The sequence below is a fragment of the Talpa europaea genome (assembly GCF_964194135.1).
Source record: "Talpa europaea genome assembly, chromosome: 2".
In the NCBI taxonomy this organism is placed as follows: domain Eukaryota; kingdom Metazoa; phylum Chordata; class Mammalia; order Eulipotyphla; family Talpidae; genus Talpa; species Talpa europaea.
The window spans coordinates 143,477,029-143,500,182 of NC_140068.1; the positions used below are offsets into that span (position 1 = coordinate 143,477,029).

The 23,154-nt window shown below is 45.2% G+C and overlaps 1 protein-coding gene across 3 annotated transcripts in view; it reads left to right on the top strand.

Annotated features, from left to right (window-relative positions):
• Positions 1-12,758: 12,758 nt before the first annotated feature.
• Positions 12,759-23,154, top strand: part of RIPOR2 (RHO family interacting cell polarization regulator 2) — a gene marked incomplete at both ends in the record, with an annotated part of 214,105 nt that continues 203,709 nt past the window's right edge. For all 3 annotated transcript variants that reach the window (XM_084228464.1, XM_084228465.1, XM_084228467.1), the window contains one exon: positions 12,759-12,996. In XM_084228464.1, the coding sequence (XP_084084590.1) occupies positions 12,921-12,996 (76 nt within the window). The remainder of the gene's footprint in view (positions 12,997-23,154) is intronic.

A 23,154-nucleotide genomic window follows, 5' to 3' on the forward strand; every position in this document is an offset into this window, starting at 1 on the left:
CCATGCACACAATCCACCCCTTCCCCACTGAGTTCTGCCTTCATGACAAAGCTGAATTAAGGAGACTCTTTCTCCTGACCATTTGGTTGGGGAACTGAGATACTTATATTCAGGCGAGTCGTTGGCCTGGACAGGGGGTGGTGTGGACTTAGAAGTGAGAGCATCAGCTCTGTGAAGTGGCCAGGCTTGGACACAGGCCCAGTAAAGCAGAGAAACCACTCCACAGAGACAGAAGGGTATATAACCAGATTAATAGCGAATAAATATTAGGCGCTGACTAAGCACCAGGCACTGTTTTCACAGGAATGAGCTCATCTGATCCTCCCCACGGCCCTAGAGAGTAGGAATGACATCTATTTTCATCCAATGTCAAGGTCACTCAGGGCTCCAAGGTCATCCAGCTTGAAAAGGTGCAGCCAGGATTCAGTCCTCCAGTTTAACTGTAGAGCCACATGTCGTCCACAAGGCTAGGAGGGCAGATGAGCCCTCAGAAACCCAGAGGAAATTTTGTGCAAATGAAGACCAGGATAAGCTGACCGTTGGCTGCCCTGTGCCTGGGGGTGGCCCTCCTCCCTCAGACATCTGCTTGAAACATCTGCCCTATAATCCATAATAAATACCTGTCCCTCACCTTAAAAACAAATCTTAGGCTGTGTTTATAGTGGATTTTATTTCTTGCAACTAAGAGACTCAAGGAGGACACCTGCTTTTGATAAAATGAGAAAGAAACTAAAATTTGTTTTTGGTTCTTTCCAACTCCCCAGATTCCCTTTTGTGTCCTCAATCTCCAGATTGCAAGCACAGGCTTCTACCACGGTGAGAGTCTCAGGTCGGAATAAGCAGTGCCTGGAGGACGTGATGTTAGCAGCTGGATGGCCTAGAACTTCTCTCCAGTCCCACCTTTGGGTGCTCTGCGTGTGAACGAGCAAATCCCCTCTCCCCCCAAGAAAGCATAACTTCTTTAGGTGCAGGTGAAACAGAGGAGAGACAGGAGGAGCCCCAAACTCTAAGAATTGTCAAAATTTCAAAGAGATCACGCTTTGGGTTGTACATAGAAAAAGTCACTGTAGTTTTTTTTTTTTTTTCTTCCAAAAACTGTAAGAAGGGCCAGCCCAGGTGTGCTCTGTCCAACAAGAGCAATATGGATGATGGAAGAGAAAAAAACACAAAGTAGATAATTGCATTTATCGTTTAAGTTGTAACATTTTGTTCCAATAACAGTCATATTCTACAGCCATAGGAACAAATATAATTTCCAGTACAAACACATACTACAAAATTTATAGATGATTAAACAAAACTTTGTTCAGAATTATTAAATAGAGGTAAGTTGTAATAATGATTATAAAACATAAAATGTACATAGATCTACATTTGCGTAAGATCTTCATTGCTTCTCTAGCCACTGTGCTTACAATACCGTAGATGTAATACATGCAGACTAGTATAGAGACATGCAAGGAAAATATGTGATACTCATTGGAATGTAAATATTTTCTAATCTTTTCCTTATCTTTGCTGAGCAAGAAATCATCAACAGAACATTCACATTCCTCGAGAACCCATGCCAACAATTATTCAACCCTTGACATCAAAGATAATTGTAGCTTATATCTCTAAACTTAAGTGTAAAGAAATAAATCTGAAATTTCTGATGTTCAGAATTGAACTCACAAAACAACACCTTGGCAGAAGATGACTTTAAATTGTTGTAAAAGCCAAGAAAAGAGACATGGTGTTGTCACTGGGCTTAGCCACAGATGGCCCAGGTCTGGCGCCACTGCAGTTATTCTCTCTGCTTCCATCACACAGCCCCCCAATCCATCAGCACAGACGCTCTCGCTGAGCTGGAGGGAGCCTCAGAACTCTTCAATGCAGCCTTCCAGGAAGCCGTGATTAAGCTGTTGGCGGTGGCATCGATTTACCATCTGCATCTGTCTGTGTTTTTTGTTGCAAATTACAGGATCTTCTGGTTAATTTATGCAGAAGGGGAGTTATGAATGGCTACTAACCCTTCATAAAATCACCAGGACGACTGCAGGGACATAAGCTAGCTGAAAAGAAATGATTGACCAAGGGCACCATTGCCGGAAGCTCTACCTATCTGCCATGATGAGGAAGGGGCAGAGACTCCAAGCTGCCAGGTCCCTGATGCCTTTAGAATAATAAAGACCCCGACCTTCCTTTCCTGCCCCATCCACCCTGATATCTTCCATTCCATTCGGAATATCCCTATCAGTTTCCTGCCACAGCCTTTCCTCATGTGACTCTTTGGCCTGGAGTACGTTTTTCTCATTCTTTTATATTTTGTCCATCTTTCAAGGTGTTAGGATACCCAGGGGCCCCCAAACTTGCACACTCTAAATGAGGGTCCTGCCATCAGCTGCATAAAGACAAAATAAACTCTGAGTGTGAAAGATCTTTAATAGAATTAGTGTGCATAGAAAGAAGAAAGGATATTATTTCTCAATAACCACCCCCCACACACACAAATTACCCATCTCCTCTTGGACAAATGCCAATCAAACAGAGTTGGTCCAAAGTGGGGCTGCTGAGGCCAAAACCTTGTCACATGTTTAAGGCACCTTCTTGCAGGGAACTAAAGTAAAGAGGTGAAATGGGGCCAGGCAAGTCTGGGATAATTGGAGAGAGAGACACAAAAATACAAATCAAGATAATGGCTCCCATTGTTAGCCATGCTCTGTATCTCATGTGTCTCTTCCAAGTGTCTTTACATATCTCTACTCAATGTGTCGCCTCCCAGGGCTCCCTCCCAGCAGTAACAGGTGCAAGTTGTGATACAGGGCAACGAGAGGGGCACCCCAGGCCCCGCAAACCTGCCTGTTTTAAATAGGTTCTGCCATCTGCCACATCAACACAAAACGTGTAAGACTTTAATGGAAGGAACTTTAATATAATTAGGAAACAATACAGGAAAGGCAAAGAGTATAGTTTCTAAATCAAGCACCCAAAGTGACCCATCCCCTCGTGGATAAAAGTCCACCCAAGCAGGATTGGTCCAGAAAAAGGCCCCAAAGCCTGTCACCAGTCTAAAGCATCTTCCAGTGGGGACCCACAGAAAAGGATCAGAAATAATCAGACAAGTCTGGGAGGAAAAGAGCAAAATCAAAATCAAGACAAAAACCGCCATTGTCACCTCCTCACGGGTCTCACCCACATCTGTGTCACCCAGTCCATGACCAAATGGCAAGTGCAGTTTCTTCACGTGTCTCTCTGCTCCATGTGCCTCCTCTAGGGCTCCTTCTGGCTCCATCCTGCTTCCTTCCTTCCTTCCTCAGTCTCCTGTGCAGCTTCTTCTCTCTCTGCTCAGTTCCACCCTCTTTTTGGGTGGGACAGGAAACCTGGAACTTCCCCCTTTCCTGGGGACCACCCTGTTACAGTTGGACCTCAGGAATGAGAATCCTTCTCTTAAAACCCCCTCCTGCTTCATGTTACATAGCTTCACTTGGCCACTCAATTCCAACCCTCATTCCTAGTAGCTAGTCCATGGTGGCTGCCTGTAAGTGGAGGTGGGAACATGGTATCTCCCCTTACAAAGGTGTAGCTCAAATGCCACCTCCTCCTCAAACCTGCCTGAATTTCCTCTTTTTGTCAGAATTGGTTTTCTTTCTTTTAGGCTCCTAAATGACTTCATGCTGCTCCTCTAACATCTACCACATTGGATCTGGTAAGAGTTACTCATGCATCTATCTACATCCTCCAGTATATTTGAAGCCCTCCAGGGCAAACCCATGAATTATTCACCTTTGTATGCCCTGTGCTTACTACCTTTAAAAAATCTGAACCACTGGGCTGCTTGGATGACTTCCTTCAAACTGGCTGGGCAGTTTCCAGGAGTCCAGGGCCCTGGGCAGAAAAGATTCCTTATTGATGCTTTTTTTATCTTCCTTTAATCTCTTTGCCTCCATCCTAAAAATACAAAACAATCCATGTTATCTCAATCAGATACATATCCCTTTAAGAACTAGTTTCATGAAACTTTAGCGACTGTATGGTTTTATAGCTTAAGTTTAAAATATAATCCTTGTTATGCTGTTTGCTCAACCATAAAATATAATGTTTCAAACATTACCGGAAAACACATTTATATGTGAAAAGTCTGATTCGTGGTGACTTGTGAATGTGGAAAGAGCCTGAACTATGAATCAGAGAAACTGAGTATTAATATTATCTCAGGAACTAACTGGTTTTGTGCTGTTGACATTCATTCTCTAAATATTTATTTTCTCCTCCATGAAATGACAAGTCGGGGAAGGGATGTCTGAGGACTCTCTAGATCTGAAGTTTTGGGAGATTCTATGTTTGTTTGGTTTTTGTTTGTTTACTTTGGATTCTCTCTACAGTTTACTTAAGGTAAACAGAAGAGAAATTGCCTTTGAATCATGGAGACTTTTACCCCCTTCTCTTCTGACAAGGCTGGGAGGGTCTAAATCCAATGAAGTTAAGATGAAAAAAAAAAGAGTTGGATTTTCTAAACCTGAATTTAATAAGGAAATATTTCTCTACACCTGGATATCCCCAAGGAAACCACCACAAAGTTGTAACAGATCACTGCTTCCACATTTGTCTTCATTCTAAATTCAGGCTGCTCCACTGGGCAGGTGGAGTCAACCAAGAAAACAGACCTCACACCTGTCCCCACTCTGCTACATAAAGGTAACTGTGCTACTGATGTGCATCGCTCACTATTTGCATAAGAAATTAAAAATCTTAAAATATCTGGGCCCTTAATCACAGAATAAAATAAGACTCTATAATGAGGTCTTATAATGACTAAATTTAGAGGGCTCTTAGGACAGATATTGAGAGGCTAAATTAACAACCTCGAGTCCAACTACTGTCATAGTGACTCTTGTATCTATTTCTCTGGGTAATGGCTGGGTCTCTACCTTCTGGAGTTTAAACTCAATACATAGACTCTTTTTTTTATGTGCCTAGGCGGTCAGTCCTTCAAACTGGACTCCTGGGGTGTCCTCTCCAGAATACTCCTTTACCTCTTTCTTTCAGCAAATCAATGGTCAATTCTATTGGCGAGGGTCCCACATGGCGCAGCAGACCTCTCCTGCCGCCTGCTGCTCCCCTCAGCAGTGAATTTTGTCAGTCTGCCTGTTCTGTTGCCCGCTCTGGCTCTGGTGAATTCTCTCACCCTCCCGCGTTTCTGACTGTACCCAGTGCTTGTTTAAATAAATAAATGAATCCTTAAAAAAAAATAAAAAGCAACAACAGATTATATCAAACTAAAAAGTGAGGCACAGTAAAAGAAACCATCATCATAACAAAAATGCAACCCACTGAATGGAAGAAGATACTCACAAATCATACATCAGAACAGGGGTTAATATGCAAAATATGTAAAGAACTCATACAACTCAACAATGACAAAAAGAACAAGCAATCTGATTTAAGAATGGGCAGAAAGTCTGAATAGACACTTGTCCAAACGCACAGAAATGGTGTCTGCCATCTCTTATTATCAGAGAAATGCAAATCAAAACCACAATGAGACATCACTTCACACCTGTGAGAGTGATTATTATCCAAAAGATGAGAAACAAGACGTGTTGGAGAGGTTGTGGACAATAGAGAACCCTTATTGACTCTTGGTGGGAATGTAAATTGGTGCAATCATTATGGAAAACAGTTTGGAAACTCCTACAAAAGTTAAAAATAGCAATCCCATATGATCCAGCTTTCCCACTTCTGGGCATTTATCCAAAATATACAAAATATTTATTTAAAGAGATAAATGCACCCCTATGTTCACTGCAACATTTTTCATAAGAGTCAAGAGTTGGAAACAACACAAGTGCCCATCAGCAGATGAGTAGATAAGGAAGATGTGGTGGATATATACACAATGGGATATACTCAGTGATAAAAAGATGAAATCCTGCCATTTGCAGCAACATGGACAGACCCAGAGGGTGTTATGCTAAGTGAAATGAGTCAGATGGAGAAAGACAAACACCATATGACTTCACTCATGTGGCTCATAAACAAAAACAGACGAATAAACAAAACTCTGTAGCCGTAAGAACAAAGTAGTGGTTACAAGAAGGGAATGTAAATCAGGTAAAAGTTGTCAACAGTATGAAGATAGGTGGAAATCAGACTTTGTTTCCCTAACCTCTGAAACAAGACTTTTTGCTGTGATGTTGTTCTCTAATAGTTATCATATGTCCTAATTCTCTATTATTCTTGTAATTGTCTTTGTCAAGGCTACATGAAAGGAAAGTTATTACCAAACGTAAGAAGCACTGAATATACAGGGTACTACATATAGTTTCCCTGCAATTTTTTATAAGTATTTAATTTGAAGTGTTAATATGGATTGTGTTTAAACATAGAACCAGGTTACCTAAATTTAAGACTTATCTCTGTCACTTGCTAGGTGTGTGAGGGTAGCAAGTGGCTGAACAGCACTCTGCCTCAGTTTCATCTGCAAAATGGGCTGAGAATTATGGTGGCAGTGATATATATTAATATATGTAAAGTACTCTATGTGTTAGTTACTAGTTAGTATTAGCCTTTCCTTTTAAAAAAAAAAAAAAAGATTTACTAGAGCTGGGGTACAGGCCAGAGGTGTGGGGATGAGAGCATTCACCACAGACAGGGTGGGGTCCAAAACAGGCAGATTGATGGAAATACATTGTTGAGGGGAGCAGTGGCTGAGACAGGAGAGGTCTGCTGAGCCATGTGGGTAGCTCCCTGGCCAGGGATTGAACTCATGCTGCAGTGGCTGCGGATAGCTTCATAGGTTGCATCTTAACCCCTTGCGCCACCAGGGAGGTCCAGCCTTCACTTTATATCTGCAAAATGAAGTTACTAAAAATAACTTATTAAAAAGAATACCGGGGAGATGAAAACATACTTCTATGTAAACCTGGAAGACAGCACCTATCTGTTGAAAAATACTCAGTAAACAGGGCTAGCTGTGTTAGAGCTCTCTCCATCAAAAGGGGAGGTTGTATGGTCCTTGCTCCACCTACTGAAGGGTGGAGCTGAGAGGTAAGAAAATGCTAGAAGAGTTTTGGAGAGAAGACTTGGGGGAGGTACCTGGAGCAGAGACAGGTGATGAAGTCCCGTGTGCTTCTGGGCTTTGGAACTACGCCAGGGACTCTGGGGACATAGAAGGAGACACTTGGAGTTGAGATGACGGTAGGCTGACAATGGTAGTTTTTTACCTTGGTTTGAATTTTTATTTTGCTCCTTTAGTCCCAGACTTGCTGGCACCCTCTACCCCTTTCCTATGGTTCCTGCCGGAAGGTGCCCTAGACTTGTGGAAAGCGTTCAGGCCTCCGCAGCCCTGCTTTGGGCCAACCCTGTCTGGCTAGACATTTGCCAGGGAATGGTAACTTTGGGTGTTTTATTGGGAACTTATTATCCTCTCCTCTCTCTATGCACACTAACCCTATTGCACACTAACCCTATTAAAGTTCCTTCACACTAAGGATGTACTTTGTTTCTATGCAGCAATAGCAGAACCCCTTTAGAGTGGGCAGGTTTCAGGGGCCGGGGGTACCCCTCAGTCTGCACACTAGCAGATAGAGAGCCAGCTAGCCACAACTAGTTCCTGGCTCGCAATCCCTTTCCAGTTTCCAAGAATAAACGGAGCCCCATATCCCTCTGTGTGTGTGTAGGTGTGTGTATGTGTGTGTGTGTGTGTAAGAGAGAGAGAGAGAGAGAGAAATAAATCAGGCACTGTGCTGTTATTTTCCTCCTGGTGCTTGATATGCTTTTATTTAAAAATAATACCATGCTGTCCTTAGTGACTTTCTTGAAAGGCAGCACCATGTGCCTGGGCTCAGTGGTTTGCATTCTCCACTGAGAAATTGAAGGTGTGTTTCTTCCCAGCATAGTTTTGTAATAGAAACAGACACGCAGATGTACTTTGTTGGATTCTCCTGAATCCAACATTTAGCTTTCATTTATTGAAAATGAGTTGAAGGAAAAATGAAGGAGCCCATCATTATGCTATTTTGCCATATTCTTTCTAACACATCTCTTCTAGCAGAATCTGTTTCCCCATGCAATTCTGCAACTTATGAAAATTTAATAGCCATGCAGCTCAAGGAAGGGCAAAATTGATATTCTCCACTTAACACCAATGATAATATTCCTCAGGAGAATAACATCCTACCGACAATTTATAAGAGGCATTTATGGGTGTGCACTGGATAAAAGAAAAGTCTCCAAGAGTCAGGAAAGGAAGCTGCAAGGCCTGTAGCCAAGGTCTGCAGTCGAGCCAATCTGACCAGAAAGAGCAACAAGGGGAGATGGTGAGGCCCCCTCCTCATTCCAACCCCACCCTCCAGTGTCTCCATGACGATAATGCACCCACTGGCAAGGTTTGTATTTAAATTCACAGGAGAAGAGGAAATGCAAACTTTTCAACTGCCTCTCATTTGAGACCTAAGAGTACTTTCCGCCCCCTCTGGCCTGCTGTTCTCTCTCATCTGCTCTTGTAAATTATGTACATCAGAAAAGCAGTGAGTCATGCAGCAGAAGCTTGAGGAAATGTGTGGATTAATGAGGAGGAAAGAAAGTCTAGTGCTGATTGCAAAAGAAATACAACCTCGTTTTGCATCCCCTCTCCACATTCAAGTTCCTTGCAGGCACAGACTGACCAGGTCACAACACCCCGATGGCCTTCTCTCTAATTTGCCTACTTGGTGGCCTCCTGATTCGCATTATGTTAAGTGCCATGGAGAGAGAAATGTTTGGCAATTAACAATGGTAGGGGTCAAGAGCAAATGAGGTTGTTATACTTTCCTAGTTCTCCCACAAATAGTTTTCTTACGGTGCCTTTGCCATTCTAGGGAGATTGGGTCCTGTTGCAACAGACCATGAAAACTTCTCAGTGGCTTCTTTTTTTTTTTTTTTTTTTTTAAGATTTATTTATTTATTTATTTATGCAAGCACTGGGTACAGTCAGAAGCGCGGGAGGGTGAGAGAATCCACCAGAGCCAGAGCGGGGAGCAGAACAGGCAGAAGGACCAAAGTACACTGCTGAGGGAGGAGAGGTCAGCACGTCATGTGGGACCCTCCTCTGGTGGCCAGGGAGCGGCCGGGGAGTGGCCGGGGAACAGCCGGGGATCGAACTGGCGCTGCAGAGGCTGCGGGCAGCTTCGCAACCCAGTGCTCAACCGCTGTGCCACCGGGGAGGCCCTCAGTGGCTTCTTTACATAAACTTTGTACTCATTCTGGTCTCTGTCTTCATCCCTGCTTCAAAAAATGAAGCTTAAGTGGGCCTCCCCTGGTGGCGCAGCAGTTGAGCTCTGGGCTGCGAAGCTGCCTGCAGCCTCTGCAGCACCAGTTCGATTCCCGGCCCCCAGAGAGGGTCCCACATGCTGCGACAGACCTCTCCTGCTGCACCCGCTGCTCCCCTCAGCAGTGTATTTTGTCAGTCTGCCTGTTCCGTTCCCCACTCTGGCTCTGGAGAATTCTTTCACCCTCCTGTGCTTCTGACTGTACCCAGTGCTTGTATAAATAAATAAAGAAATCTTTAAAAAAAAAATGCTTAAGGAGCAGGCATATCAGTGGAAGGTTAGTGTCCAACAGTGATTGTCTAGACCAGCAAAGCCCCACGTGGCTTACAATTGCCAAGTTGCTGCATCTGGTGTAAAGGTTTGGCTCAGACTAATGAAGATTACCTAGAAACATATTCAAGGGTGACAAGCAGCTTCTAGAAGCTGGAAAAAGCAGGAGCGATCCTTCTTAACAGCGTCCAAGGGAATGATGCCCTGTAGACACCTTAATTTTAACCTTGCAGGAACCTTATCAGACTTTGAACTCCAGAACTGTAGGATAATAAATTAGTCCCATTTCATACCACTAAATTTGCCATTGTTGGTTATACCAGCAATAGGAAACTAATGCAAAACACTCTTGACTGTGTCCCAGACCTCCTCATTTTGCACACAAGGAAACTGAGGCTGGAGGAATTTGCCAATGTTCATGAAATCACATGGCTAGTTAAACACTGATAACATGGAGCGATTCCTCAATACTCAGTTCTAAGCTCTTTGCACACATTAACTCACGGAATCATGTTAGCATAAGCCTAAGGCAGTGTAGAGAAAATGGAGTGATTCAGGCTTTTTTTCCCTATCTCCTGCCACTAGTTTCTGTGGCCACCATCTGTGGTCTTGCTTTCCTCCCAGGTTTCATTGCCCACATGTGATATTGTGTTGGTGTAAAAAAGCGCTTGGGAGCATGAGCATGGGGCACACACAGACGCCAGGAGCCGGGAGGTGTGGGCACAGGGCACATGCACCGTATTTGCAGACACCTGGGCCAAGAAGCCAGCGAGCAGGTGGGGGAGGAGAGGGGACCCGCCTGTAAGAATGAGTCAGCCATCATTTCGAGAGGGAGACTGAGAGAAAATGTTAGAAGCCAGAGAGGGAGCATGGGGATGGGGAATAGAAGGGGGCTATTGGGAGACTCAGTTGCTGCCTGTCTCCCAGCACCCTGCCTCCCTCATGCCTGCCTCCCTGTCAGCCTCTCTGCCTGGAAGGTAAGGTAAAAAAGCATCAGGCTTTTCTGCCCTCCCGCCATTAGGATTGATGATGGATCCCTGTGGTCCTGAATGCATGCCTGATGGCGGGCACCTGGAGTGGGGTGTGGGCATGCGTCAGTGGGTACACCTGGGCTGAGAGACAGCTTGTAAGTGTGGTGTCACTGGGACACCAGAAGAACCCCGAGAGAGGAGAGCAGAGACCATCAGAGAATGCCGGAGAGCCCAGAAAGAGTGAAGACTTGCTGGGGGCTGGGAGGCCTGCCAACCTCCTGGCCCCCCATCGCCCCTGCCTGCTGTGTGCCTGGTAAATCCCAATAAAAGCCTGCAAAAGCCACCGAAGTCTGCAGGACTCCTCCTTCACCTGTCTGCTCGGATCATAGGAAACCTGCCCTGTGCCTGCTCCTGCCACTACACTGCCCCAGGCAGTAACTCTTATTCTTAGGCCCATTTTACAGATAAAGAGACTGAGGCACAGGGATTTAAAGATCATGAACCTACTGAACAGGCTAGTAGGACTGCAACATGCATTCATTTCTGGAAAATACTCTTGTTACCTCCAGGTTTGGCACTAGCGGGAAGAGGAGTCGAGCTCCTGGGAAAACAATCCTTCTGACCAGAAAGAGTCATTTTCCCTTTATCTCACGTCTTCCTAACAGCCTCGTGAGGCCTGCAGGTGATTCCCATCTTCACATGAAGAGAACGAGGCACAGCGGCTAAAAGACACTCGGAAGGCACACCTCTGGCTGGTGGACATGATGAGCCCCCGACTATTTTCTCTCAGCAGCGCCCCCCAGTTCGCCTGCCATGAGTGATACAGAAGACAGACAACAGCGTCTCTGCCTTCAGCAAGCTTATGGTATTGTAGGCTAAATTTGCTAATTCGAGTGTTACTTTTTCCAGCCCCAGTCTCAGGACAAGACAGGGTTTGATCAATAGTGGTTGGCCATTGGGTCTCCCTGGTGGCTCAATGGGTTAAGATGAAGCCTATGAAGCTATCCATAGCTACTGCAGCTCAAGTTCGAACCCCGGCCAGGGAGCTACCCACATGGTGCAGCAGGCCTCTCCTGACTCATCCGCTTCTCCCTTCAACAGTGGATTTCGGTCAATCTGCCTGTTCTGCTCCCCACTCTGTCTCTGGTGAATCCTCTCACCCCCCACATCTCTGGCCTGCACCCCAGCTCTTGTATGCATACATAAATAAATTTAAAAAAAAAAAGTGGTTGGCTGCCTGGAGCCGCAGACCCTGTATAGGAGCAGCCAGAGAAGGTGGCGTCCCTTCCAGAAACAGCTCTGAGGGTCTGTGGCAGAGTGGAGGACCTTGTGTAGGGCAGTTGTGTGACCGGATTCAGTACAACGTCTCCAGTGAGAGTGCATATATATTTGGGGTGGCTCCGGAAGGGGTTGATAGAGATGGTGATGGGTCAACTGCACCAAATCACCCCTTGCTGCCAGCTGCTCCCCACGCAAACCCCTGTGCATGGCTGCTCGGGCCCTGCCACCGAGAAGCTTACTCACCATGGAAGTGCATATTAAGACAAACCAGCAAGCCACAGAAAGCTGGGACAGAGTAACGCTGCTCCACATAGGGGAGATGAGTGTGAGAGGCCAAGGTGGTGGTGGCTGCCCCATCCACAGGGGGGCAGGAAAGCACCTCAGGAAAATGAGCTCTTGAAGCAGGAAAAGGTTATCACTGTGGGCAACGATGGTGAGAAGGGTCAAGTAAGCATGTCTGCAGACACTGTGGGCCCTGCAAAATCCCTTGTGTTGATTATCTCCGAGTCATTTATTCCTACTCTTTCCTGATGGCCTGTCCTGTGCAGCATCTCCTGGATGCTAGGGTCCCAGCAGTAAATAAGTCATCTGCCCTCAAATGGGAAGGAGAGCTCCCTGATTTGGGCTCCAGCAGCCCCTGCCTGGCCCAGGCTCCTGGCTGCCAAGCTCTGCGGAGAGGGATTCCCATTTCAGCCACTCCGTGCAGACAGGTGCACCTGCCCTCCCCCGGCATGCATGGCTCGGCTCCTCTGACTCAGGCAGACACAGGAACCCAGCGATCAGCTCTGCTCGAATAAATTACCGCGCCATCATCTTCATGCATAAAACATGGCTCAGGCGGCTGGGGCAGGCTCAGCCGGGCAGTCCCGCGCCACAGCCACCTTCAGGCCCTCTGACAGTTAAGGGAAGGAAAAGGCAAAGCAAGTTAAAGATAAAAAAATAAAGTTAACGGAAACCTCGGATATTAAAAAAGGAGAAGAAGGTTATTGCTGGGTTTTTTTTTTTTTTTCCTTTTTAAATTGTATAGGCCTGGACGTGGCTTCCGGGAACTCTGCGAGACCTTTTGTTTTCCTGCCATGAGAAAATTCTAGACCACTCACTCGGGATCATGGTGCTACCTTCGCGATTACACTGGATCAGGAACAGGCCATGGAGGGACAGGATCCGAAGGCGGCAGCTCAACCGTGAGTGTCCCGCGGCCTGTGCCGGCACCCTCTCTCGTGTGCTGCTTGCTTCTGCACACCGCCGCCGGAACACACATTTCCCTCGTGCAAATCCTCTCCAGATGCCCCTCCTTACTGCCCCGTGCACCCTCCTCCAAAGCTCTCTTAACTTCATCCACTCCTCCCTCTCTCCTCCATCCTTCTTCCTACAGTCTCTCCTAATTAGAGGTGACTAAATATGCTTTGTTTCGAGGAGCAAGCAAGAGAGGGCCTCTTTTCTTCATTTCCCCTTCTAGATGGAAAATATGAATATTTACACCCATCAGGGATTGTGAGACTTGCGACTTTCATTTATTGCACAGGGGAATAAGTGCAGCGTATGAATCAGACAGGTAGCAGTGGTGTAGGGAGAGTGGGTGAACTTCAAGGGTCAGTGAGTCACAGTCCCTTTAAAGGACACAGTCATGTTTCTTAAATGATCAACTCACACTGAGGCGCCCCTTGAGTTGTCAGAAACTCTCACCAAAAGGGAGGTTTTAGTGTTGAAGTAATCTGAGAAAGGAAAAGCAATCAAGTGTATGCCAAGACTACATTACCCATCAATAAGTAACATATTGGGGTGTGTGTGTTGTTGGAAAGGTTTCTTTAACTCAGATGGCAGCAAATTCAAATGGTTAGAGGGGCCAAGTGCTGCAGGGCAGGGAGAGGGGCAGCCCAGACCCCGCAAACCTGCCTCCTCTAAATAGGTTCTGCCATCCGCCGCATCAATACAAAACATATGACACTTTAGTGAAAAAGAACTTTAATACAGTTAGGAAACAACACAGGGAAGGCAAAGAATGTAGTTTCTAAATCAAGCACCCAAAGTTATCCGTCCCCTCGTGGGTAAAAGTCCACCCAAGCAGGATTGGCCCAGAGCAAGGACCCAAAGCCTGTCACAAGTCTAAAGCATCTTCTGGGGGGACCCACAGAAAAGGATCAAAAACAACCAGACAAGTCTGGGAGGAAAAACAGCAAAATCAAACTCAAGACAAAAACTGCCATTGTCACCTCCCCACGGGTCTCACCCACATCTGTGTCACCCAGTTCACGACCAAAAGGCAAGCAGTTTGTTCATGGGTCTCTCTGCTCCATGTGCCTCCTCCAGGTCTCCTCCTGGCTCCCCATCCAGCTTCCTTCCTTCCTCAGTCTCCTCTGCAGCTTCTTCTCTCCCTGCTCAGCTCCACCCTCCTTTTGGGTGAATCAGGGAACCTGGAACCTCCCCCTTTCCTGGGGACCACCCTGTTATACAAACTGCCAGGGTAAATGAGCAAAATTTCTTCATGGTGAGAAGAAATATTTCACTGTTTTCTTATCTCTGTTATGAGAAAAACAACAGTGGAATCATGATGATAAATTACAGCTGACATTTGGCCCAAGTTTGAGGAGGCAATAGGGAATGGTGGTGACTATGGTAAATGGGAAAGCATGTATTCTGCCATAGGAGGGCACCCATTATTCAATGTCATCAGGTTGTTTTCATGAAGAATGAGTGCCTAACAGGTTGTGAGTTTTCTTAACTTTTTAAGAAAAACAACAAGGAAAATAAAAAACTCAGTGCTAAGTAAAAGCTCTCAAGTTGAAAAATTAACAGTTAATTCTTTACATTTTAAATACTATAATAACCAATAGCATGTGCTGATGTCAAGTGACAGCTGTGGGCCACCGAATCCTGGTTTAAGTGCTGGGTATTGTTCTTTAGAGTCTCAACAAATGGCATCACTTAAGCCTACTTATATATTGGTGAGTCTCTCTTATGTGTTAAGAGCCCTATTGAAGACAGTTAAATTAAGATGAATGAGGTGTTTAGGGGCATAAGTAACAAAACACAGCCATGGTCGACTGGTTCAGGAAGCAAAGCTGCACTGGTAGAATTCCAAATGGCTCCCCACATACAAGGAACTGTAGCCAGCAAAATCTATCTACAATACAATCAAAGAAGTCACCAGTAATTTTCTTAGAACCTTCTCCTTTTTCATCTGCTCCTTTCAGTTGTGCCTACATTGAGTTCAAATTCCAGTAACGTTGGTTATGAAACTATAGTCAGTGTCTATAGGAAAACCCTTGTGGTCCTGCAGATTGAGGGCCCCACTCCAGCTGTGACATGTGTCACCAAGAAGGGGATTTTGGTTGCTTTGTCTGATGGGGAGTCAGCCTCCCCTTTAAAACCATGACCTTGGGGGAAAGGCCTGCTTCACTACAGAGAATTTACTTAAATTTTGAGATTGATATCTGAGTACCACGATACAGTTTCTGCAGGGTTTTAATATGAAACAATGATGTGTTATAAATGATTGTCCTGATCTCTTTGGGCATCTGAAAAAGGATGGGATTCTGACAGTCAAGAGTCCTACAATACTGGAGTTGTTAGGGGGAAAAGGATGTCCCAAAGCAAATTCCATATAGGCTTTGTGGACTCCACCCCCACCCCAGGTCAAAGCCAAAGACACTGGGAACTCCAAATCCCATCACCACCAAAGGGAAGGTGGCTGGGACCTGAGGGTGGGGTTAAGCAGCCAGGTGGATACAAAAGGCAGACACGTGGGCTTTGGGGGCTCTCTCTCTCGCTCTCCATTTTGGGCTCTCGGCCAGCTTGCAGCGTCCGGTCAGCTCTGAGAGTGACTTTGGGTTTCCAGGTCGTCGGATCGGGTAGGACGCATTAAAGACTTTATTTCCCTATTTTCTCCCTGAGTTGTACCTTTTCCTTATTTTCTTTTTCTCTTGTAAATAAACCTTTTATTAACCCTTTTGTGTGTGTCTGTAGTAGAGTATTCATAAGTCTCTTTAAAGCGCGCGGGTGAAGACCCACAGCCAGGAACCCGTTTAATATCGGGGCTGCTCTATAACAGAGTCAGCATGAGTTAGAAGTAGTGGCAGAATCAAGTGTCCTGGGTAGATTTTTCCAACTCATGGAACACTGTGCATGTTTGAAGACAGAGAAACAGAGGCAGTGGAAAGGGAAAAACAGTGAAGATGCCAAAGAAGGAATGAACAATAGAGAAACTCTCACTGAAGTTTTACATTGTTTTACAATTTCTGAAATCTGTCTGGGACAACTTTTTCTGTCTTCCTTCCCCGAGGTTTTTCTCAGAGGTCACCCCCTCTGATTTAGATACCTGACATTCTTGTCCCTTTGAGTTATTCTGACATTAAGAAAAATGAGACAATGACTTTTTTCCCTTAAATATACATAAGACCTTGTATGACAATAGGAGATATTCATGTACCACTCTCCCCTTCCATGGCCAGACAAAAATTGCTAATCAACCACAGCACTCTCTAAATCTTTCTCTCCCAAGGAGGCCAGGCCAGTCTTAGAGTCATTTCTAATATAGACTTGCTGTTTCTAATCAGTTAGAATTGCCTCACCAGTGAAAACCTGTTCATTTATTTGTTTTCTATTTTTTTTTAAAAAAAAAATATGTTTGTTGAGGCAACGTTGGTTTGCAACATGGCATATGTTATTTCCTGTTGCTTTCTAACAAATTACCACAAATTTACTGTCTTAAAGTAATGTACATTTATGGCCTCCCCGGTGGCGCAGCAGTTGAGCGCCGGGTTGCAAGGCTGTCCGCAGCCTCTGCAGCACTGGTTTCATCCCCGGCTGCCGGACGAGGGTCCCACATGGCGTGCAGACCTCTCCTGCCGCCCACTGCTCCCCTCAGCAGTGTATTTCGTCAGTCGGCCTGTTCTGTTCCCCGTTCTGGCTCTGGCGAATTCTCTCACCCTCCCGTGCTTCTGACTGTACCCAGTGCTTGTATAAACAAACAAACAAACAAACAAATAAATAAATAATAAGTAATGTACATTTATGATTTCAGTTTCCATGGGTCAGGAATATAGGCATGAATTAGCAGGGTTTTTCAGTGAAGGTGTCCCAAGGTCTAAGTCAAGATATCAGCCAGAAGTGTGATCTTCCTTGAGACTTAGAATCTTCTTCCAAGCTCAATGGTTGTTGGCGGAATTCAGTTCCTGTGGTTGTAGAATTGAAGTCCTCAGCATTGTTCCCTGCCATAGTCTCCTATACACCTTGGCAGTTCCTTAAGGCCAACTGCAAAGGTCTGATAGCAGCACTATTTACAATAGCTAAGCTTTGGAAACAACCCAAATGCCCAAAAATAGATGACTGGATCAAGAAGATGTGGTCCATATACACCATGGAATATTACTCAGCAATCAAAAAAGATAAACACATGCAATTTGCAGCAACATGGATGGAGCTGGAAGGGATCATGCTCAGCGAAATAAGGCAGAAAGAAAAAGAAAAACACCGGATGGTCTCACTCATAGCAGGAATCTAGAAAACTTAAATAAGGGACCAGGAAAAAGAATATAAGAAAGAAAATATCAAAATCAACAAACAACTATGAACCAGAGACACCCTTTGGGGGTTGGGGGGAGGGGAAAGGAGGCATTGGGTTCAAAATAAGGGGGTTGTAATTGTATGGGGAATATAAAAATAAAATTTAAATAATAAATAAATAAAAACCAAGAAAAAGGGTCTGATGCTGCTTGTAATCATGCCTCTGATTAGGTCACCTGATTAGGTCAGACCCACCCTGAATAATTTCCCTTTTGATTAGTTTAAAATCAACTTATTGGAACTTTAACTACAACAACAAAATCCTTCATTTTTGTCATATAATGTAACCTAATCATTGAAATGAAATCTTATCATAGTCACAAGTCTTGCCTGTACTCTAGATGGGAAAATTTTCCAGAGCATGAATAGCGGGGTCAGGAACCATGGTGCCATCTCAGAATTCTTACCACAAAAATCCAGTTTTCACCCTTAAATAGAACCTGGTTTTTGAGCTCCTGGAAAGTTTTGTTTTCCTTTTTTACTCTTAATTGTGAAAATTTTCAAACAGAGAAAATAGTAAAATGAATTCCATATACCCATCACCTAAATGTAACAGTGGTTAACATTATGCTCTATTTGTTTTGTGTTTACTTTTTTTTTTAAATATTTATTTATTTATGCATATAAGAGCTGGGGTACAGGCCAGAGGGGTGGGGGGTGGTAAGAGGATTTACCAGAGACAGAGTGGGGAGCAGAACAGGCATATTGACTTAAATACACTGCTGAGGGGAGCAGCAGGCAAGCTAGGAGAGGTCTGCTGTGCCATGTGGGTATCTCCCTGGCTGGGTATCGAACTCGTGCTGCAGTGGTGGCGGACAGCTTCATAGGTTGCATCTTAACCCCTTGCGCCACCAGGGAGGCCCCTGTTTTGCGTTTACTTTCCTGCTGATATATTTTAAAATAGATCAGATCCTGGGACATCTCAATTCTAAATATTTTACTAAGAGTATCTCTGATAAAGACTTTTATCTATATAATTATCTAATAAAATGAATGATGAGACCCTAATATTTAATATGCCATCCATAGTTGAATTCTCCCAGATAGAAACCAGTTCCTTTTTATTTTATTTTATTTTTTTAATTATTTTTTTTATTTTTTACATCATTGTTCATTTTCAGACAATATTTTTTTCCCCCACCCCCTCAGGTGTAGTCCCCATAGAATTTCCTTCCCCAAGGCACCCGCGTGCCATCACCTCAGTCCCCTGTGCTCCTGTCCCCCTCCCTGATCCCTCTCCCTCCTCCTCCCCTGCAGGATGTCTCTGATTTATAATTGTCTGTTTTGGTTTTGTTGTGTTTTGTACTGTTATTATTCTTTATACTGATGTCTTATTTGGTTCCCCTATATTCCTGCTATAAGTGAAATCATCTGATATTTTTCTTTTTCCTTCTGACTTATTTCACTGAGCATAATTCCTTCTAGCTCCATCCACGTTGCTGCGAATGGCATGAGTTTACCTTTTTTGATTGCTGCATAATATTCCAGTATATATATATACCACATCTTCTTGACCCAGTCATCTGTTTTGGGGGATTTGGGTTGTGTAGAAACCAATTCTTAATATGCTCTGCTTGCCAAGAACCCTTAGCAAAATACCTGACACCTAACACACTCAAAGGTTTGTGTTCAGGCAAAATTATATTCTCTTTAGAGCTATGACTCCCAAAATCCATCTTCCCTCTGTTCCCTCCCTTCCTCTTTCTGTTCTTGGAGCTTGAATGCAATAATAGTTAACAGTCCCGCGTAGTGCAGTTGGGACATAAGAGAACCAAGTATGAGAAATGTATTGTAACCCTGCTCAGGGATATTTGCATTTTAAAAGACAACATCAGCAAAAGACCCAACTATGTGATTTTTTTAGGAAGGGCTCATCCGATACCCTAAAAAACTTATCAAGCTGCTTACCTGACACTGCCCCACGTAGAAGGATACAAACAAAGCAACAGCTTGTTCTGGACTTTGAATAATGGACTGAACTCTCTGAATGGCACAGCAATGTCAGGGCAGAGTATGCCTGTGAGGGCTGGCACAGGTAAGAGGGTGGTCCTGTTTTTCCTTCAATCTGGCACAGTTAGCTGCTGTTAAAGGAAAGAAGGTCTGGAAAGTGTACAGACTTTGATAATAGGGAGATCTGGCCTCAGCTCCTGCTTCTCCAGCTCCTTAGCTATTAGCCTGCGGGCAAGTCACTCCATACCGCTGAATGTCCATGTCCTTAACTACAAAATGGTTGTTATGACACCAGCCTCAAGTGTTATCGGGATGAAAAAACATGAAATATGTCAAGGTCTAGCATAGTGCCTGCTGCGTAGCCGTGGAATCAGAGAGACTAGAAGAGGCAGTGGTGGCATCTGGGACAGTTTAAAGTGGTTACTCTTGCCACCATTACAATTTTGAGCCAGGGGAACAGGCTGCTGGACAAGGCAGCACCCTCTTTCTAAATCTCTGACATTCCCTGGCCCCACCTCCACATGGGGCCTGCCTATTTGGAATTAGACCATCTTGCCAGGGAAAACCAGGCTGGCCGCTAGGGTCACAACTAATTCCTGTTCTTCTGGAAACTGGAATAGCTCACAGTGGGTACCCAGGGCTGTGTTCAGTGCAGGAAAGTGTGTAACTGGTGGCTGAAGCCAAAGACTGTTAAGGGTGGTGTCCCCTGGAGGTGAGTGCTGGTGAGGTTGGATAGCCCCAGGGGATATGCAAAGTATCAGTGGGTGGAGACTGATAAGAAATATAAAGACTGCAGGAGTGGCCTCCAGGATTCAGTGTCAAGGGATTTCAGCATATTTTTTGGATCTTCTTGGATCTTCGGAGATTCCGAGGTCAGCCATTTCTGCCCCCACCATGCTGATCTTCCAGAAGGCTGTGGTGGGCCTCTGAAGGACATTGAGAGGCTTCTAGCAGCCAACCTCAGAGAAAAAAAGGTTCCAAGGCGTTGTAGGTAGCCCAGTGACTGAAACTGCTCCCTGCTTTGCTGCTGTGATAGCCTGGAAGGAAAAGGCAGAGGCCCAGAGCTGGGGCCTCGCTGAGCTGCATGAGTGTGGCAATTTGTTGGGTTGTTTGGCTACTGCAGCTGCTGTTTTGAGAGTCAATTTTCTGGTGATGTGCCAGAGCATCTCAGCAGCTCCATGAGCATCACATGCTGTATTTTCTGGTGTCTAACTATCTTCGTTAGTTGGATCCTGGCCTATAGTCTGGCTGCCACATGCTCTAGGCCCTCGGTGGCCGGAAGACGCCATCTTGGGAGTGTTTGTGTTTAGGACATTAATACAATGGAAACTGCTTTGGATGAGGTAAACGGCCATTTGTGGTCTCAGTAACTCTTGTTTGTTAAATAAATCCCATTATTGTTGTTCTCTGAAACTGAGTAGTCCTGCAATTGTGCACGCAGGTTTATAAAACTCAGACAGTGACTGATAAACTATTTGGGCAGTGCCCTTGGCCAATTTTAGTGCCCCTTCCTGCCTGTATCAAGTGCATCCATGGAACACAGTCTGAGTAGGACATGTTGCTTTGCCAGCTTAAGAAGTTGAACCCCACATAGAGAAAACAAACAGACGAATGAAATAAAACAAAATGCACTTTTGGACTTTAAGACCAGTTCAGGGTTGCCAGAAGGGAGTTGGAAGAAAGGGGACAATGCTGGGGGAAGGAAAGCACTGGACTTTTAGGGTGAACTTAATTTAGTCTAAACACGGGTCAAGTCTCAACCACAGACATCTGAAACTTATATAACAGTTCAATTAAGAAAAAAAACAGTCGGGGCCTCCCTGGTGGTGCAGCGGTTGAGCGCTGGGCTGCGAAGCTGTCCGCAGCCTCTGCAGCGCTGGTTTGATCCCCAGCCGCCAGATGAGTGTCCCACATGGCGCACAGACCTCTCCTGCCGCCCGCTGCTCCCCTCAGCAGTGTATTTCGTCAGTCTGGCTGTTCTGCTCCCCGCTCTGGCTCTGGTGAATTCTCTCACCCTCCCGCGCTTCTGACTGTACCCAGTGCTTGTATAAATAAAGAAAGAAAGAAAGAAAGAAGGAAAGAAAGAAAGAAAGAAATAAAGAAAGAAATAAAGAAAGAAAACAAAAAAACACGTGCAGATAAGCTTCTCTGTGGACCCCACCAACGGAGTGGAAACAAGTTCTTTCTGTCCTTGAAAAGACAAGAGACAAAGCTGATTCACGTTTGAGATGAGGGAATGCTGCTGTCCTGGAGATACCCTGGGGACTTCCTTCTTGCTGTGAACATGACTTAGATGTGTTCTGCTTCTTCGGCCCTTCTCCTGCCTCAGTGTGGTGATGGGGGAGCAGGGGAGCTGGTCAGGAGCTGTCTGAAGTCCACAGACCAACATCTGGACTGTGGTGTGATTTTTAAGGAGGGGCCCTTCCATCTGTGGTGTTCTGGACGGACGATTCTATACAAGGAGGTAAGAACCCAGCTGGTTATCCCTTACCCTGCACGAGGCTTTGGAGGGCTCTCTGGTGCAGACGAAAATCTTGGAATCTCTTTTCTAAATACTTGCATTTCCAAATGAACAAGGCCAAGGGCCGATGCTGGGCAGGCCCCAGGAAGCAAGAAGGGTCTGTGGAGGGATAGTGTGCAGGGTACCTCTCCCAGCAGCCTCTGTCCGTCCGTGCCAGACCACCACTGTGCGCATGGCCCCTGTTCAGTGCCACCAAGAGACCAGCATCAGCTTATAGGGCAGCCCAGCTTACTATCAGCTTTCTGCCCTGGCTTACCAGTCATGGCTCAGCAGACTTTGTTGCCTGGATGGCAACTCTCACATTTCTCCCCAGGGCCCCGCCCCTCTGGGATTTTGCACCAGCTTGGGAAAGCCAGATGGTTGCAGATTTAGCTTTTCAGCCTAGATCCAGACACCCAAGCACCCTCAATGAGCACAGACACCTGCTGCCGCCTTCCTCAGCTGGCGGCCTGCTATCTTGTTGTTGTTCTCACTTCATCAGAATTGCTCTGAAATGTCCAATTCCTTGTGCTGTGTGTGCTGCTTCAGCTCAACTTCTCTGTTCTGTCTTATGCCAGGCAAATTCCCCTCTTGTTTTGTTTCCCTTAAAGCTGTAAACTTAAAGATTTAGTGGGGGTCACCCAATGATTAAGCCCCAAGTATTAAAAAAAAAAAAAAAAAAAGATGTGATTTGGAACATTCTCCACAATCTGCAAGTTCCACATTTTCCTGGGCTCCAGTCTAACTACTGCTGGTTGGCCACTACCAGCCTCAGCCCAGGTAGCAGGCCGGCAGGGCCTCTGCTGAGTTTCTCCATAGTTCTACATGGTGTTTATCAGAAGTTCTGCCAGTTGCAGAGAAACTGACTGTATCTTGTTTTAGAACCTGAGTATTCAGGTAGGTTTAAGAATTCCTTCCATGCCCTCAGAAATGGCATGACTGATCTTTTCTCACCTGAAAGAACAGTAGCTGCTGTGCAAGCCGCCCTTCCTCCCAACTGCATGGCCTAGGCCTGGAGTTCCATTGCTGATGCCCAGTTCCAGCTCACACTGTCAAGGTTAAAAAAAAGATGGGAAACCCGAGAAAGGGAGAGAGTTTGAATAATTCAAGGGGCTTCTGTTGGTTGAGAAAGTGCTCTCTTTGTGTGCACATTGATCTGGACAGATATTTTAACTGTCTCCAGCCGAGGATGGACAAAAGGCAGGGCGTGGAGGGAAAAAAGGAAAGAGAGGAAGAAGAAAACACATACAAATATGACTAACAAAAATAAAAAGGAATGAAAACAGCAGAGGAATTAGAGTAGCCAGAGCTGGAGACTTTTATTCTC